The sequence below is a fragment of the Odontesthes bonariensis genome, chromosome 15 (genome assembly GCF_027942865.1).
Source record: "Odontesthes bonariensis isolate fOdoBon6 chromosome 15, fOdoBon6.hap1, whole genome shotgun sequence".
NCBI lineage: Eukaryota > Metazoa > Chordata > Actinopteri > Atheriniformes > Atherinopsidae > Odontesthes > Odontesthes bonariensis.
Genome location: NC_134520.1, coordinates 24,949,401 through 24,964,681, shown reverse-complemented (window position 1 = coordinate 24,964,681; position 15,281 = coordinate 24,949,401). Strand labels below are relative to the sequence as shown.

Sequence of the window (15,281 nt, the reverse complement as noted above, 5' to 3'; positions counted from 1 at the left end):
ATAGCAAAGTAAATATATACCTTGCAGCCTAATAGCATTGTTTAAAGTGCATGTGAAATAAAAAGAAATTGTTCCACATATAGAACCCCATGGTTGTCCATGACTAAATGTGGTGTGTGTGGAGGAATCCTCGCTTACAAATAGGAATCAATCAGACAGACATTACTTTAACCAGCCTGGTGCAGGTCATTTAATCCCAATACAGTAACATGTTTGAGCCTCTGCAATGGAGTGTTGTGATCGATCGTATCAGATTTGGCACTTAGATCCAGTAGGACAAGTATAGACACGAGTCCATTATCTGAGGTCACGAGGAGATCACTGGTAACTGTGTGCTATGATGTGCTCTGAATACTGCCTGGAACTCTGCCAAACTATGAAACTACAAATGGTCACAATTTACAATCATTATTTTTTCAATACCTGGAACCTGGAGAGTAGTTTTTAATGGTTTTATTAGAGTAACCTTGAAAGGCCATGGTGCACTATCGCTTAATAAAATACATTGATCAGATTTTATATGGAAGTGTTAACTAGGGGAAAAACACTCAAAAACTATTTATTTGGGATGGAGTCTGAAAAACATGTTGACGATTCAGATGAAGCTTCTGCCAACGTTTGGTCACAGAAATCAACAGGCGTGAAAATCCAAACAGAAATTCAGGTGCCACAGCTGTTTCTAAAGCTGTTGAACTTGACAGAGACTTCTTCTTGCGCTTTTGGACTTGTGAAGTGAAGAAAATATTGAATATATTTATGTGTGTGTGTGTGTGGGGGGGGGGGGGTTATATGGGTGATGATTTGCAATAATTTCAACACATATATCTGAGACTTATGTAAAGCAGATAATTTTAACTACTCTGTATGAGTGAGATCTCTCAGTGTTTCCTTTAAATTAGAAGGTATCTACCAAAAACTAGCTGTGGGGTTTCAGGTGTGTGCATGTGAATATCACTCTGACTTTATGTGTGAAAAGTTAATGAGAATAGAGAGCATGTGATAATTTATCTACACACTACTTTCTGGATTGGACTCTTATGGAAGTAGTGAGGTTTTTTCCTTTTTTTCATTGTGTAGTTATGTTGTGTGTCTTCCTGGGTCCTCCTGCAGCTCGCCAAGCTATAACCAGTGACATGGAATCAGTTATAAGATACTTCATCCAGAACTCATAGTTCCTTTGATACTTAAAACCGACAGGATGTCAGGCCAGTAACTCACTGTGATGCATTTTGGTTGCAGACTGCAGTAGTGGAGCTGAAACATTTGATTAAATGTCCACTTGGAGCTAGTTCGAAAATCCAGTTAGTCCCCACAGACCCCATCTAGTTTAAACTTTCACAACAGAAAATAATTGTTGTTTTTCATATTGACTGTGTCTGGGTGGCCCTCATGGAAGGATTGATGAGAACTGATTTGGTTTTTTACAGTATTAAAATACTTTTTAAGACTTTATACAACCTTAAATAACTGTTATTGAAGGAACACATAGTCTTGGGGGTTTGGACTGCTGATCAAACAAATACATCTGAAGAAGTTATCTTTGCTCTTTGAACTTCTAACTGACATATTTCTCTATCTTTTTCATTATTAATTTTGTCATAACATAGATTAAACTCTTTTTTTTGGCCTTACGTGATCTCTTGTACTTCTCATCCCTCCTTTCCACCCTGCAAAGCACCTACTCTAACAATATCCTGTAGCTGCAAGGCAGCATAAGGAGGTTATCGGGTCAGGCAGCACGTTGATCTCACGTGTCAACGATAGCTGTGTCAAGCTATCTCTGCCAGACACAAAAACACCTGCCAGTCATGCAATGTAGTCATATCTCCCTCTAACAAGTTAGGACACACCAAGCTGTTCCTCTGTTAGTGTCTAAACGCAGGAGTGTATTCAGTCTAGGCTTGGAAAGAGTAAGAACTCCACTGCTTAGCAGTTTGTTAAAGTAAGGCTTAAAGAACAGTCAGCTTGGACCTTGAAAACATTTGTCTTGCTGTTGGATAGTCTTCATGAATCAGACTCCTTGACAGCTTCTGAGCACATGGTGGATTGTCCTCAGCTCCCACAGCGACCTCGGGGGACTCTGCTCGCGCACACAGTGCCAGGGGAAGAGGTCAACCCTCAGTGACGCTCGTCTGCAGTGTCACTGCTCTCAGCAACAGCACAACTCTTCCCCTTTTCTGCAAACAGAGTGAGTGAGGCATGGACAGAGAGCTAGAGTAGTAAAGCTACTTTAAAAGATTTTAGACTTCTTTTTATTTTTCCTGGACAGTTTGTATTCATGCAACTGAAGACATTTTCTAGAAAGCAATTATTCTTTAGTATGATTATTTTGAGTATTGACATCTACTAACTTTCAAGACAAACAACTGTGTCTCAGTGTGGTTGAGTCTTCAGTTAGAGTAGCTGCATTTCTGCTTCTTCTTTCTGGAGACTAGTAAATATCACACTCTTGGTACCATTGTTGAGGCTTGCTTAGGACTTCTCTGGATGAACCCTGCAACATTCCTCAACGGGTTTTCCTTCATCCCGAGGCACTGAAGATTAATCAGATCTGTTTTCTGTCTGATTTGAACAGTTATGTTTTTGCCTCTGACGTGGATTCTACTTTTTGTTTATTTTTTTCCCCCAAAACCTCATGGAGTCAATTTTGGAAACACCGGGTGGTTCGTGGGAGAGTTGTGAAGATCAAGAATTGTCCTAATAGGCTCACTTCAGATGTGCAGTTTATTTTAAGCAGTGTCTCGGATGAGTTAAGAGCTCAAAGGACAATGAACAAAGACCGATTTGCAAAGAAGGGAACATCAACTGGGTTTGGACACGGTCGGAGACACTCGTTCTTTGGGTATGTTGCTAAACTCCGCATCCTACATCCTTTCAGGGCTCATCTTCATGAGAGGTAGTGTGCACACAAGCTGCTAAGGACTCCTATAGGCAGGGAAAACAGACCCACAGTGAGAGTTTCACTGACAAAAACTCGATGTAGATGTTATTTAGAAACCAAACACACACAGAATGTATTTTGTTTCTGATAAAGTGTGTCAGTCATCAGTTGTTTTTTACTTCCAGCTTTTACTCTTGTGGTCTAATGAATAGGAACAGAGACTACTAATTTATCTGTTCATTTACAGTTTAAAACTAATAATTAATCTTAAACAGCAAAAGAGATAAAGGGCGGAAGATGGATTATCCATTTTTTTCTGACTGCACTTTAGCTACTGTGTGAGTAATTATTATCAGAGAGTGATGTTTAAAAGTATAATGTGTTTAATTAGCTTGAAATCATGACTCTGGCTGACACCAGGTATTCGTCTTTGTTTCCAGAGACTTCAGTTTCGTTAAGTTTAATATCATACAGGTTTGGTCAAAAATCTGGATTTCTCAGTTGTAAAAAAATCTGGTTTATCGCGTGTTTGTAAACAGGATTTTTTTTTTTTTTTAACTTATCGGGTGGTTTTCTAGTTGCACAATTATTCTGTTTGCTAGAATTTTACACAACAACTATTTGGAATAAGGTAGTTTTTGTTTGTGGCAACATTCAGTCAATATACTTCCTCTTTTTGCTGAAAGCTTCCCAAACTCGTTTTTCAGCGTGACAAAGACCCAGAGACAAATGTTGATGAATGAACACAGGTGATATTTCTGTCCAAGCACCTGAAAAGCAGATGCACTTGCAGCCCAGTTTATATTTAAATGAGTGCAAGTATCTTGTGTTTTTTTTTTACACGTTTTTGAGGGTGGGTGCCTTGGATGGGTATCACGCCTTCTCCTGCTGACGTCACAATAAATAGCTGACTCATGTTACGCTGATAATAATCACACACCGCCTTTGGTGAGGCTGTGCATGTACTGACTGGATAACTTTAAATTTGTTTCTGCACATTCAAGGGTGATGTGTTTCTCACTGGTGGGTTCATGTTCATTCTTGTCCTAGTTGCTAGTACACATGAAACTGTTTAGAATTTGTGGGCAACACCCAGTTCCCCACACTGCTCTGGGTCAGTAGTTGGCTCAGCTGCTCATACCACATCCCAGCACAACCACAAATGCATGCCACACCGTCAAGATGAAGTAGATTTTATATACTGTGTATGTTTGCATGTACACCCTGGTTGCTGTAATTTTACATTATAGATGATTTTTATTGCTGCTCGTAATCTTACATTTGATATATTGTGAGAAAAATGTGCAAGTGTGTGTTAAAGCCACTATTAAAACCATGAGAGGGATTCTGAATTTTCCAGAAAGTACTTTGATATTTTTACTGGCTGTTCTTTGCAACTATGGGGTTAACCACATAGCACAAAAATATTATAATTATAAGACAGATGACAGAATGTTTTCACAAAACCAGATTATTAACACAATACAAATGGGTAAAACAGACTTAAAATGCTCAGATCCCCCAAATATAGGCAGTACAGCTCATCACCCATTTCCCTTTGAGTAAAACTTGTTTCAGATCCAGTGCAGCCACAGCTGAGTCCAAGCAGAGAAGGAGAGAACAGCGTTAGCGAGGGGGTTGGGCAACAATAATACAACACACCCCAAAAATAAAATGCCCGAGCCTGGAATAGTTCCCCAGCCTCGCCAGCCTGGCTGCACATAACACGTGAATGTGACACGTGCTTCTCGTTTGTTGTATATACAAACACACTTGTGAACACGCACCCCGCAACCGGCCATTACCACCAGTCCCAAAATCCATATTGATTATTCTACCAGAGAGCCGCTGTAGGTGATTTGAGATCACGTTGCCAAATGAGATTTTTGTACAAACTTTGGAAAAAGCAGCCCCTAGAGGTTTGGATTTGTGTCAGTTTAATTGTTTGAGCTATGATGTACCCTTTTTTTTGTGGTAACTGCTGAAAAAGAGGGATTAGACCACAGCAAAAGTTTTACTTATTTATGTTGTTTACATTTGAAAGTGTTCACTTTCCACATCATCTGGAAAATCAGAGCGAGGAAATAGTAGCTACCATTAACTGACTCTCACAGTTTCTATTTTGAGCTGTGGTGATGTGGGCCTTGTCCTTTGACTTGAGTTGTCTTCATGGTTGTATGTGTCTTTGTGTTTTTGACATTTTGCATTTGCCTCCCAGCTGAGTGCAGATGCCGTTTCTAGTCAAAGAGCGGCCTCTGGTGGGCAGTCAGACCGATTGAATCAACCTGACTGTCACATAGCATCTTGTGATTCACATTCATTCGGTGAATGTGGGTGTTGTTGGTAATGATTAAGCATTTTTGGCAGATAATCTTGGATAAACAAGATAGTTTGGTGAATTAATAAAACCTAAAAAGACCAATGAAACAAGAAGACAATTCATACAATTGTAATTGGCATTGTTTTAATTTAACTGGATTATGATTGTATTACAATGAATTGGATTATAATTTACTTGAGATTTGTTGTGATTTGGTGCTATAATGAATGAAAATGGATTTAATTTAATTGAAATAACACAGTCAGGTCAACTCCAAACTGTTTTCTTTGTGGGAGTGTATGACTTGAGTCCTGCAGGAAAAAATCATTGTTAAAAAAATAAATAAAACGAATGTGAAAGTCTTCCTGTCACAACATGTTGCCTTAATCATTTTGTGGTAGAATGTAGTTTCTCAGTGTCATACTTATTTGTACCTCTGAATTATAAACATAAAAATTTTGAATATATTGAGAAGCAAATTTTGTATGGTCAAAATATTTAAATGATATATCTTAAGTTATAGAACAATAACAATAAAAGCCAACAATGTAAATGATTCTTGTAGCCTTCTGAAAGCTTCTTTTCTTCTTGTGCTGCTTATCTCTGCACAGTCTCTGATGGACTGCTTTAACAAAGAGCGTCAATAGAGCGTGATTCCAGAAAATCTTTGGCTCTTCCTTGGAAGTCCAAACATCAGTCTTCTGTTTTAGAGGGTTTTGTTTGATTATTCTAGTAGCGGTGTCCTTGTTCATCCTTAACCATGAAGCTGTACTCGGTTCAGTTTCAGTGTACACTACAGGCTGAAATCACAATTATTGATAGCTCCAGATCAGTGTGAAGCTCTTTCGATGTCTTGTGTGGAGTTTTTTCCACTATCTATTCCAACATTTCCAGACCTCTCTCATTAAGTTTCTTCTTAGAACAGCGTATTGGAAGCCTCTCAACAGTTTTATGAGCTCTTGGTAAATTTACAGACCGTTGAAGCAGATTTTTGGCGATCGCCTTGTAGTCTTTGAAATTGCTCTGTTTTTTTTTTTACTGGCATTTCTGATGCTCGCCCACCTGGACTTTGGGATTGTGGTAACCTATCTCCTGTTTTTAGGCAGCCGAATTTGTTAATGGTTTTATTCTCTTCCCTCCTCTGTCGCTTTAAACCTCCATCCTATCACCATCCCACTGGCTGATATCTGACTCTTTACTTTGAAATTCTGTATCAGTATAAACTTGGCACAGTCACACACAAACACTCTCTGATGATTCTTGAGACACACGCACACACATTCATGACACTCCTCCCTCACAGCTTATTCTCATTAGCAGAAGTAATGCTGTCATGGGAGACAGCAGCCAGCTGGGCTGTAGAAGTCATTTGGCTAGTGGATTTGGTTACACAGCGACCTCACAAACACCTCATTCTCAGCAAATCCAGCCCGGCATCTGTTTGGGGTCCAGTATGTTTCACAAGCACGTTGCACTAGGACAGCAGAGAGCAGTGGTGGGAGGAGGAAGAACATTTACAGTTCAGTTTGACCATAGATATCTGATTATAATACCAGAAATCACAGCTTTATGAAACAAAAAAATGTGTTGAAAATGACCACAAAGAAAGACTGTGGTATGCTTTACAGGCCTGCTGTGTGTGTTGTGGTTTTGGAGTAAATTGTATCCCCGTTCTTTGTCTATGTTTTTCAGTTTTGGGGTTTAGGTAAAATGTTAGTCATTAACTTCTTGCATTCCTTCCCATATAGGCAACTCCACATAAACTGAACATAAATTACCAGGAAACAATTTTGAGACTTATGTTGGAAGAGTTTTTTTTTTTTTTTTTTGTTGTCAGGGCAGTTTGATCTCGTAGATTCCCAAATTAAAGTGATTCAGGAATCTCCATTGACCACTTTTATTTGGAAAGTGTTGCCTTACCGGGTGAAGGGAAACAAGGATCCTTTCTGGGCCTGGTCGCACTCATTCAAAGAAAACTTGGACACTCATGTGTGTAAGCTGTGGGTTGTTACAGCCCAACGCCCTTAAGAAAAGGTGCAAACAAGGATTCTGTGCTTTTCCAGGCAGGGGACTGGTGAAGAGGACCAGGTGGTCCCCGGTATTATATTGCTTATGCATCCAGGTAAACCTGATGCGAGGAAGCTGCAGAGGAAACTCTGACTAAGCGTTGAATTTTTTATCCTGCAGGAGCAATACTGAGACTGAATGACTGGCACTTTGTATAAAAACAGGACTGGTTATTACCCTGTGTTAGAGAGGATGTATTGTTGCCTAAGTGTTTTTGGTGGGTATTTGATTCCAAATCAGTTTCTCTGTTTATGATTTTTAAAACCTCCATCTTTTTGTGAGTGTCTGGTCAAAAACTGTTGATTGCCACTTTTAAGAATGAAGCCATTTAGAGAAGATGTCTCTGTGTCCTGGTGTCATGTTTATGACTGAAGGTTATACAACAGATTATTCCTATTTTTACAGGGCTGAAGACATGACCCCATGTTCTGGTTTAGAGAGTTTATTGAGTTCCACAGAAGGTGAAACAGAGACCAGTCATGAATACATTCACACAGACACCAGATTACTTCAGGGTAATGGTTTAATAAGTTGGAATGATGGAAAGTGAGCTTCTTTTGTCTCTGTGAACATGTTGGCTGATGGCCTTGAATTATTTTCATATTTGTGAACAACTGAACCATCAGTGTAGCCCCAGTTCTGAAACTCGGGCTTGTTTAGGGTGGAAATGAAGGAATCTATGTACATAGTTAACTGATGCCATCCAATTAACATAAAAATATGCAACTTCAAATTGAATTGAGGCAAAAAAAACAATTCATTTCTGCAGAGCAGAGGCCTAAATTCAGTTCAAATTAAATGCCAGTTTGCCACAATATAAAAAACACTTGCTTGTGTAGGTCATCTTCATACTGGATAAGTGCACATCAAATTAAAATCCATACCAATGTCAGAACTCAAAAGTTTCCCAGCAGGTTTGTATTATAATGAAATAATGTATGTTATTCACCTCACAAATGACTAACAGCTGGAGCTGCAATGAAAAACATCTTGTTCGAGCTTTTAGATCAAACTTTCGGCTCTCGGAAGTTTAGAGAATTACTGAAGATCAGGCTTAAACATCTGATTATGCTTCCTCGTCATCACTGCGTCACCACATCTGGTTGGAACCTTCGCCAACTAATTCATAAGTTGTCTGACAATTCTAAGCCCCTGGGACTCCACCCCTTCTTTCTGCCTACATGTGCGATTCAACTTCTGCCCATTGTCTCAATAGACAAATATTTGCCTGCGTGTCGACAGCAGCAAGCCCACCAGTTAGTGACATCATCTTCAGGTCCAGTGAGTCCATCAGCCCATGTGGTGAAACTGACTGGTGATCCTCTGCTGGAATTACAACAGACTGAAGCTCAGACCCGGGGTATTGCACAACGACACCTCGTGCTGCAACTGGAAGTGTGCTGTGTTTGATGCAGTTCTGAAAGCATGTGCTGGTGATTAGTTTGAATGTAGATGAATGAAACTAATCAGATTGAACTATGATAACACAAAAACACATCAATAAAAGGAAAGGCATGTCACAGGTGTACATGAAAGCACAGTAATTACACATTACAAACTGTTTGAACCACCCATAAGATGCAGCTCATTTTGATTGTAATGTAATGTAATATTTTGTGGAACATTTTGATCTGGTGAGAAATGTACTGGTGCACATTGTGTCTGAAGTGTGTTTATTGAGCCTGTAAATAGTTCAAAAATCATAAGGAAGCACAACACATATGGACTGCTCCACATATTTACTGCGCTCTGTGGAATACATTTCCCTTTACACACACAATTTGTACATACACGCAGCTTATTTCCCATTACTCTGGTGCAACAACTACAACCAAAGACACCCCCCCTTGTCTCTCCTACTTTACACCACATGTACTGTACATGCACATGTGTTTTTTAAAGCCTGGGAGGAGACAGACAGAGACGGAGGGAGGGAGGAGTGTGTCTTCCCAAAAAAAGAGAGCGAGCTCAACTCTGTGCTCCTCAGTGTGGATTTGTAACCAACCCCTTCTGCTCACATTCTGCTCTTTGTTTCACTGCTGGAAACTGCAGCATGCCGCTGAGGAAATGACTCTTTAGAACCGGCGCTGCTTTGATCCCTTTTGCTCTCTATTCCCCTCTCCTCGCGTTGGACTGGAGTCATGCTGCTGAAGCACACTGCGGAGGGCTTTCCTCCATCTGCCTGCGCGTCAGTAAAAACATGTTGCGCTGTGAAGGGAGAAGAGAGCGCCCACAGGAGCCGAGGACTAGAGGAGCGCCCAGTGGAGGAGGAGGACAATTAGTGGAGACCGAAACAGAAAGGAGAGACACCCCACCACAGACATGAGTTTACCGACTAACTGTGCGTATCTGACCCCGTCGGTCCAGGACCGCTGCTTCAAAGTGCGGAGCGGGAATATCTGTGGGTCCCCGTGCGCCGTCAACCGGCCCATCGACATCGTTCAGAAACGTAGACGGTAGGACAGATGCGGCTTTAATCCAGATGTTCTGGTTGCACAACTCTGAGCACATGTGTGAAAGTGTGCGCACAATGCTGTCTTTTTAAACACAAAGTTTCACAAATTGTAACTCAAAGACTTCAGATGTAGGGAAAAAACTTTACAGAGATATTTGTAAAAAAATTAAATGTTAAAAAAAATATGACATGGTTATTTCTTAAAGATAACTCATAAATTCAAAATATCTTAAAGGTTAGACGTATTCCTTTTAATATCTTTGCTACTAATATCTTAGCTTTTTTCCCACCAAAATGTCTTCAAATTTTTGTGATGAAACATCTGCATTTTTTTAATTTTTTTTGGTTTGTTTCCAGCTGAAATATTTCTGCCATATTTTCGACAGATTCAAAGAGCTGTGTTCCTCAGAATGTAGGATTTATAGTGACCTTGCTTTTTGTATCTCCTCATGATAAAATTGTTGCAACCAGCGAAATTATTTTGCTTGAAGTGAGAGTGTACTTATTAACCTTCATCCTGAGTTATATTTATTTTACGTTATTAGTAAGATTAAAGGTGTCAGAGTCTCCAACAGCAGGTAGCAAACTGAACAAATGTTCTGCTCTTTACTTCTTAGATCCATATTCATTTAATCCAGGATGCCTAAATAACCATTGCCTGTCTTATCGATCTGCCTGAAAGAAAAAAAAGTAATGCAGTGAGACAGCTGAGCTCAGACTGACCGCATCACCACAATTTGGTTAAAAGCTGCTTTGTTAGTTTTATAGTGAGTCAGATGGACTTGTGTGGTTCTCTGGAATTCATGAATAAGTATCTTGTGAATCAGTGAGTGTCTGTTTTGTAGAATTCATGCAACATGAATTACGGCAAAATTTGAAATCTCTATTTGCTCAGTCACACCAGGGGGTATTCCTCTGCCAAACTACCAGGTTGACTTGAATCTGACTCTCTGGATCCTGATGTTAATTCAGACAATCCAAAATTCTGTTGCTTTTGAAGCGGTTTGGTAACTGTTCTTTCGACAAAGAACAATCTTTCTGATTGCGCTCGCAGGTAAACCTGAGTGTAGAAAGCATGGCAGGTCCCGCATGAGAGAAACTGATAGGGTGACAATTTTAAGTTGTAAGTGCTAAAAGACTTCAAAGCTTAAGACAGATGTTATTAAGGTATTAGAAGCATTTGGTATCAGACTGGAATAAATATAATTTACCCATCACACAAACACACAACCATATGCGTGTACCTGAAAGTACCCCGGGAGTCACAGAAGGAAATACTAATTCTGCAGCTGACCTTCTAGAAAATAATGACGACGTCAACAGGGAGGGGGATCAAAGTCACTTTATAATGTCAACCCACCAATAAATAAAAAAATCTTCAGAGGCAGATTACTAATGAATGCCATGTTGGCCGTATTTATAGGTTTGATGGATCGACCACATGCGTGTAATGATGCACTTAAAACAGTATAATTGTTCAAATCTGTTTAACGGGGATACAAACGGCCTCCAACGTCACTGCTTTACCTCATAAAGTTAGAGGTTTCATGCCTTCATTGGGGGGTTCTTATGAAGGTGGAGTTGGTGCGTGAATAAGTGGCTTTAGTGAGATGTCATTCACCTTTCTCCTACCGTTTTTTTCACATTAAAACAGGTACTCATAGTGCCGCGTTCCCCTTTTTTTTTCCTTTTCTTTCTGTCCCGTTTCATCTTTTCTCCAGTTTCCACGATACTGTGCTCTTCTGCCATGCTGGTTTCTGCCATATTTCTGCCTATACAGTCCAACATGTGTAAAACACAGAAAACCAGCATTCCTCTCACAGGAGAAGCTGAAATAGAGTATGTTTACTGATCTATGATTAAGAAATTATTGAAAGCAACTGCATTATATTTTTGTCTTTGCACAAAGATCAATTGACTGTTTTAGAAAAATATACAACTAACAAATATTCTGCTGCTTTTCTTACTGCGTTTCTCAAACAAAACTACAATTTTGAACATAACTGTGGACATTCTTAACACACTACTTTTGGATGTATGAAGGATCTAACTATTTAACCATAAAAATATTACTTTGTTGTCTTTTAATAACTGAGATAATTTACTATTTGCCTGAGGAGGATGTGTTTTTAATCAGTTTCGCAATATAATTTTAATTTAGTGGTATTTCATTTGCTTAATTCACCTTAATCAGATTGCCTTTATGCTGTCGATGTTAACATTGCAGTTTAAAATGACATTTTCAGATTCTCATTGTCCAGTTCTATTGGTAATTTTTTATCAGCAGACTTGTCCACTTTACTGATAATGTTGATGATGTGGACTGAAAACGGCCTCTGAGTTATAATTTTTCACATCCCAGGAGAAATCGCTACTCTCTCACTCTCAGTAAAAAGTTTGTATTTGTGAGAATGATAATGATAAAATTGATAAAGTAGCCCCTGGCTTTTATTTAGAGGTCATAAAAGACAGGTTAATCCTAATACAAAATAATAGATATATAAGACATGCATTTAGATATATATTTTCCATTCTAAGAACATCTACTACCAGGACAGTTAGATATTTTTGACTTCATCATTTGCTTCTCCTCTGGGTTTTGGAAGTGTCATGTATAGATTAATGTCATCAGTTGAAACTCTGCAGTGATGTTTCTTGCAGGTGGTAGCAGGCAGGTTTTAGCTGCTGAGGTCAGAGATGTTGGTCTTAGCATGTCAGTGACAGTCATGGTGAAATGTGTATGTGCAGCCTTGTGCTCTTCTCTGGTTGTGAAATGACTTGCGTCATCAGAGCTACACAGATTGTATTTCAGTGAAGATCTCCTGTATGTATTATTTGTTCACACCTGATTTCTTCTTTGCAAACCAAAGTCTTTGTTTATGTGAGATTGCAAAAGGTCTGCCAATTTGTATTTTCTAGCTCTTGGGTTTAACGTGATTTTTACGTGTAAAAGTTGTTTGTTTTTGGCTACTATTTTGTATTTTTACATGTATAAAACTTCTGTTTCTACTTTGAGTCACATCAAATTAGTCTCTATCCACTTTTTTTTTTTTTTTTACTAATAGGAAAATAGAGGCTTAGGAAGCATTTTTGATTGTGCGTTCATTGTGTGGTGTTCAGTGAAATCGGTTACGGCTCTGAGTAACCCACAAATATGGCCAATTCACTGCAAAAAAAAATTACCAAAGCTCAACAAAGATACTTTCTGCAGCTGCTTTAGGATAAAAGACTGATAATTATATTTTCCAGGTGCAGGTATTGATCAGTAGAAAAAAAGCAACATACTGTGTTCTTTAGCAGCTATTTGTGTGAGTCGTCTGTGTGTGTCAATATGTTAGCATTTACAAAACCACAAAAGCTTGATAATAACTTATTATATTACATTATTATTACTTAGTGCTATGAGGTTCCTAAACACATATTAGGGGAATTAATCCTTAAGAAACTACATTAATTCCCCTAAAGATCATGAGCCAATTATCACAGTTTAAAAAGAAAAAAGTTTGAACAACGGAAATGTTATGTCACCTCAGGATGGCAGTGAGGCTCTGTGCACGTATCACTTGAGGTTTTTGTGCTTCATGCGTAAAGCTTGTCCCTTACAGCAGCTCAGAAAGTAGAAAACTGACCTTTGGTGGTGTCACAGCAGGTTGTCTATCCATGTAGGCCTCAGGTCTTGTCAACACACTGCGACGTGACGGATAGCTCACTCTACACGAGGTCAAAAGTCAAAGCTGCCAGGGCATTGCAACATAATGTGAAAAGGGAGTCACTTTAGTTCTGACACAGCGCCAAAGTCGTGCTCATTGGGATGATGAGTCAGCTATGAGTATCAGATGACGGTATCAGCTGCCTCGTTATGCCTCTGCAGCCTTTCCAGCTTTGCTCACCTGTTCTTACATCGCTGGCGGATTCCTCCCGCCATCTCGCTCCAGCTCCATCTGCTTGATTTATACGTGACACAGGCAGGTGTAGCACATCTCAGGGACATGTGTCTGCTGACAGGTTGTTGCCCTCCACTCTGAATTCTTCATCACAAGTTCTGTCAAAAGCGTTTATTTAATAGATTGGGTTATATTCTTCCATTTAAGAGATTCTCCTAAGTAATCATGTATGACATACAGAACTTAGGCTGATGAATACAATATGCTACAAACAGAGCAAGGTTCCTGCCAGCATTTTTATCTCTTTGACTCAGGAAACCTGAGATGTAATATTGAAATTGCTCCTCATATTCTATTGTAAAAAATGAATGAATAGGAAACAATATATTTAGTTGATTGTTATCAGTACAAACAATATATAATAAACAAGGCAATGCAATGTCAGACCCACTTTCTACTGCTAAAGGTCCATATACTGGGCGTTACTTCAGTTTTCAACATTCAACACAGTCCTCTTGGGGATTGCTGTTTAGTCATCATAAGAATGTAACTAAGTATGAAACAGAAAACAGGTGTCTCTGTTAAAAAGAGTGGCCCTTCTTCGTCTGTCTCTGGCTCTCCACTCGACCCCTGGTCACTGGCCTTTGACCCCTCCTCAGTTGGTGCAGTAACTGTCATCTTGTGATGCTGCTCTTTTTCTTTGTTGACTCAGTCTCTTGTCCAGATGTTGTTCTCCGCTCAGATGTTGCCCATTGATGTCACACATCTCTTCAGTTTCCTCTTTGATTTTATCTTGTCTTAGAGCAGTGTGGATCTTAAGATTCTTTTGGTCTTCATTATTTGGGGATGTTACTTCTCTGCTCTCTATCACCCGAGCTGAGGACTGACAGGAAACTTTTATGTGAGTGGGACTGTTTCCAATCCACAGTTGACGGCTCGACCCACTGAACTGCAGTACGCCTCTGCTCCGAGTCCCCGGAGCCCCTCCTCTTTGCTCCTACAACAAAAGCGTTTCAACAGAAATCCCTCCGTATCCACAAACTCAGCCAGCTGGTTCCTTTTTATCGCATTTTGTAGCATTCAATGCGTTCTAGTCTATCATTTGGTGGAAGAACAAAACTGCCGCATGTTTCAGGCCTGTAAGGTGGTCAGTCGGCATAGCAGCGACGGCCATCAAACTGCAACTGACGTCAGCAGACATGCCTGACTGTGTTTCTGTGACCGTGTTGAATATCACTGCTAGAATAGCAGACTGAGTGTTATCCTGATATCTCTGTGACTCCAGGAATGATGATCAACTCAGGGACAAATGAACACTCAACAAAGATGCTTGTTCCATCATTGTCTTGCCGGAATAAACAGTTTGATTTCTGGTCTTTTAATGAATGAAGAAATAAGGCATCCACATTTGGCCTTCTCTTGCACAGTTTGTCTCAGGTGAAATTTATCACCTACATACACTTCAGGACTCTCCCTTCACAGTGGGAGGCCAGATACGAAGGACTGAGGATACAAGGGGACTTTTAGCAATTCCATTTATTTATTTTTTTCTCTAATGATGGCAAAAACACCCGTATGAAAAGGCGACGTGACTTTTGCGAAGACTTTGAAAAATTGAAAAGGAATGAATGCAACATGGTTCATGTTGCTGCAATGGCTCTTTACAGGACATAA

At 39.6% G+C, this 15,281-nt stretch overlaps 1 protein-coding gene across 9 annotated transcripts in view; it reads left to right on the top strand.

Annotated features, from left to right (window-relative positions):
* The window catches only part of LOC142400618 (3',5'-cyclic-AMP phosphodiesterase 4C-like), a 93,227-nt gene that overhangs the window by 50,852 nt on the left and 27,094 nt on the right, over positions 1-15,281 (top strand). For 2 of the 9 annotated variants that reach the window (XM_075485673.1, XM_075485672.1), the window contains exon 1: positions 9,333-9,724. The exons of 6 other annotated variants lie outside the window; for them this stretch is intronic. In XM_075485673.1, the coding sequence (XP_075341788.1) occupies positions 9,591-9,724 (134 nt within the window). In that variant the 5' untranslated portion in view covers positions 9,333-9,590. Of the gene's footprint in view, positions 1-1,841; positions 2,843-9,332; positions 9,725-15,281 lie in introns of those variants that run through there. One more of the 9 variants, XM_075485674.1, reaches the window with a different exon arrangement.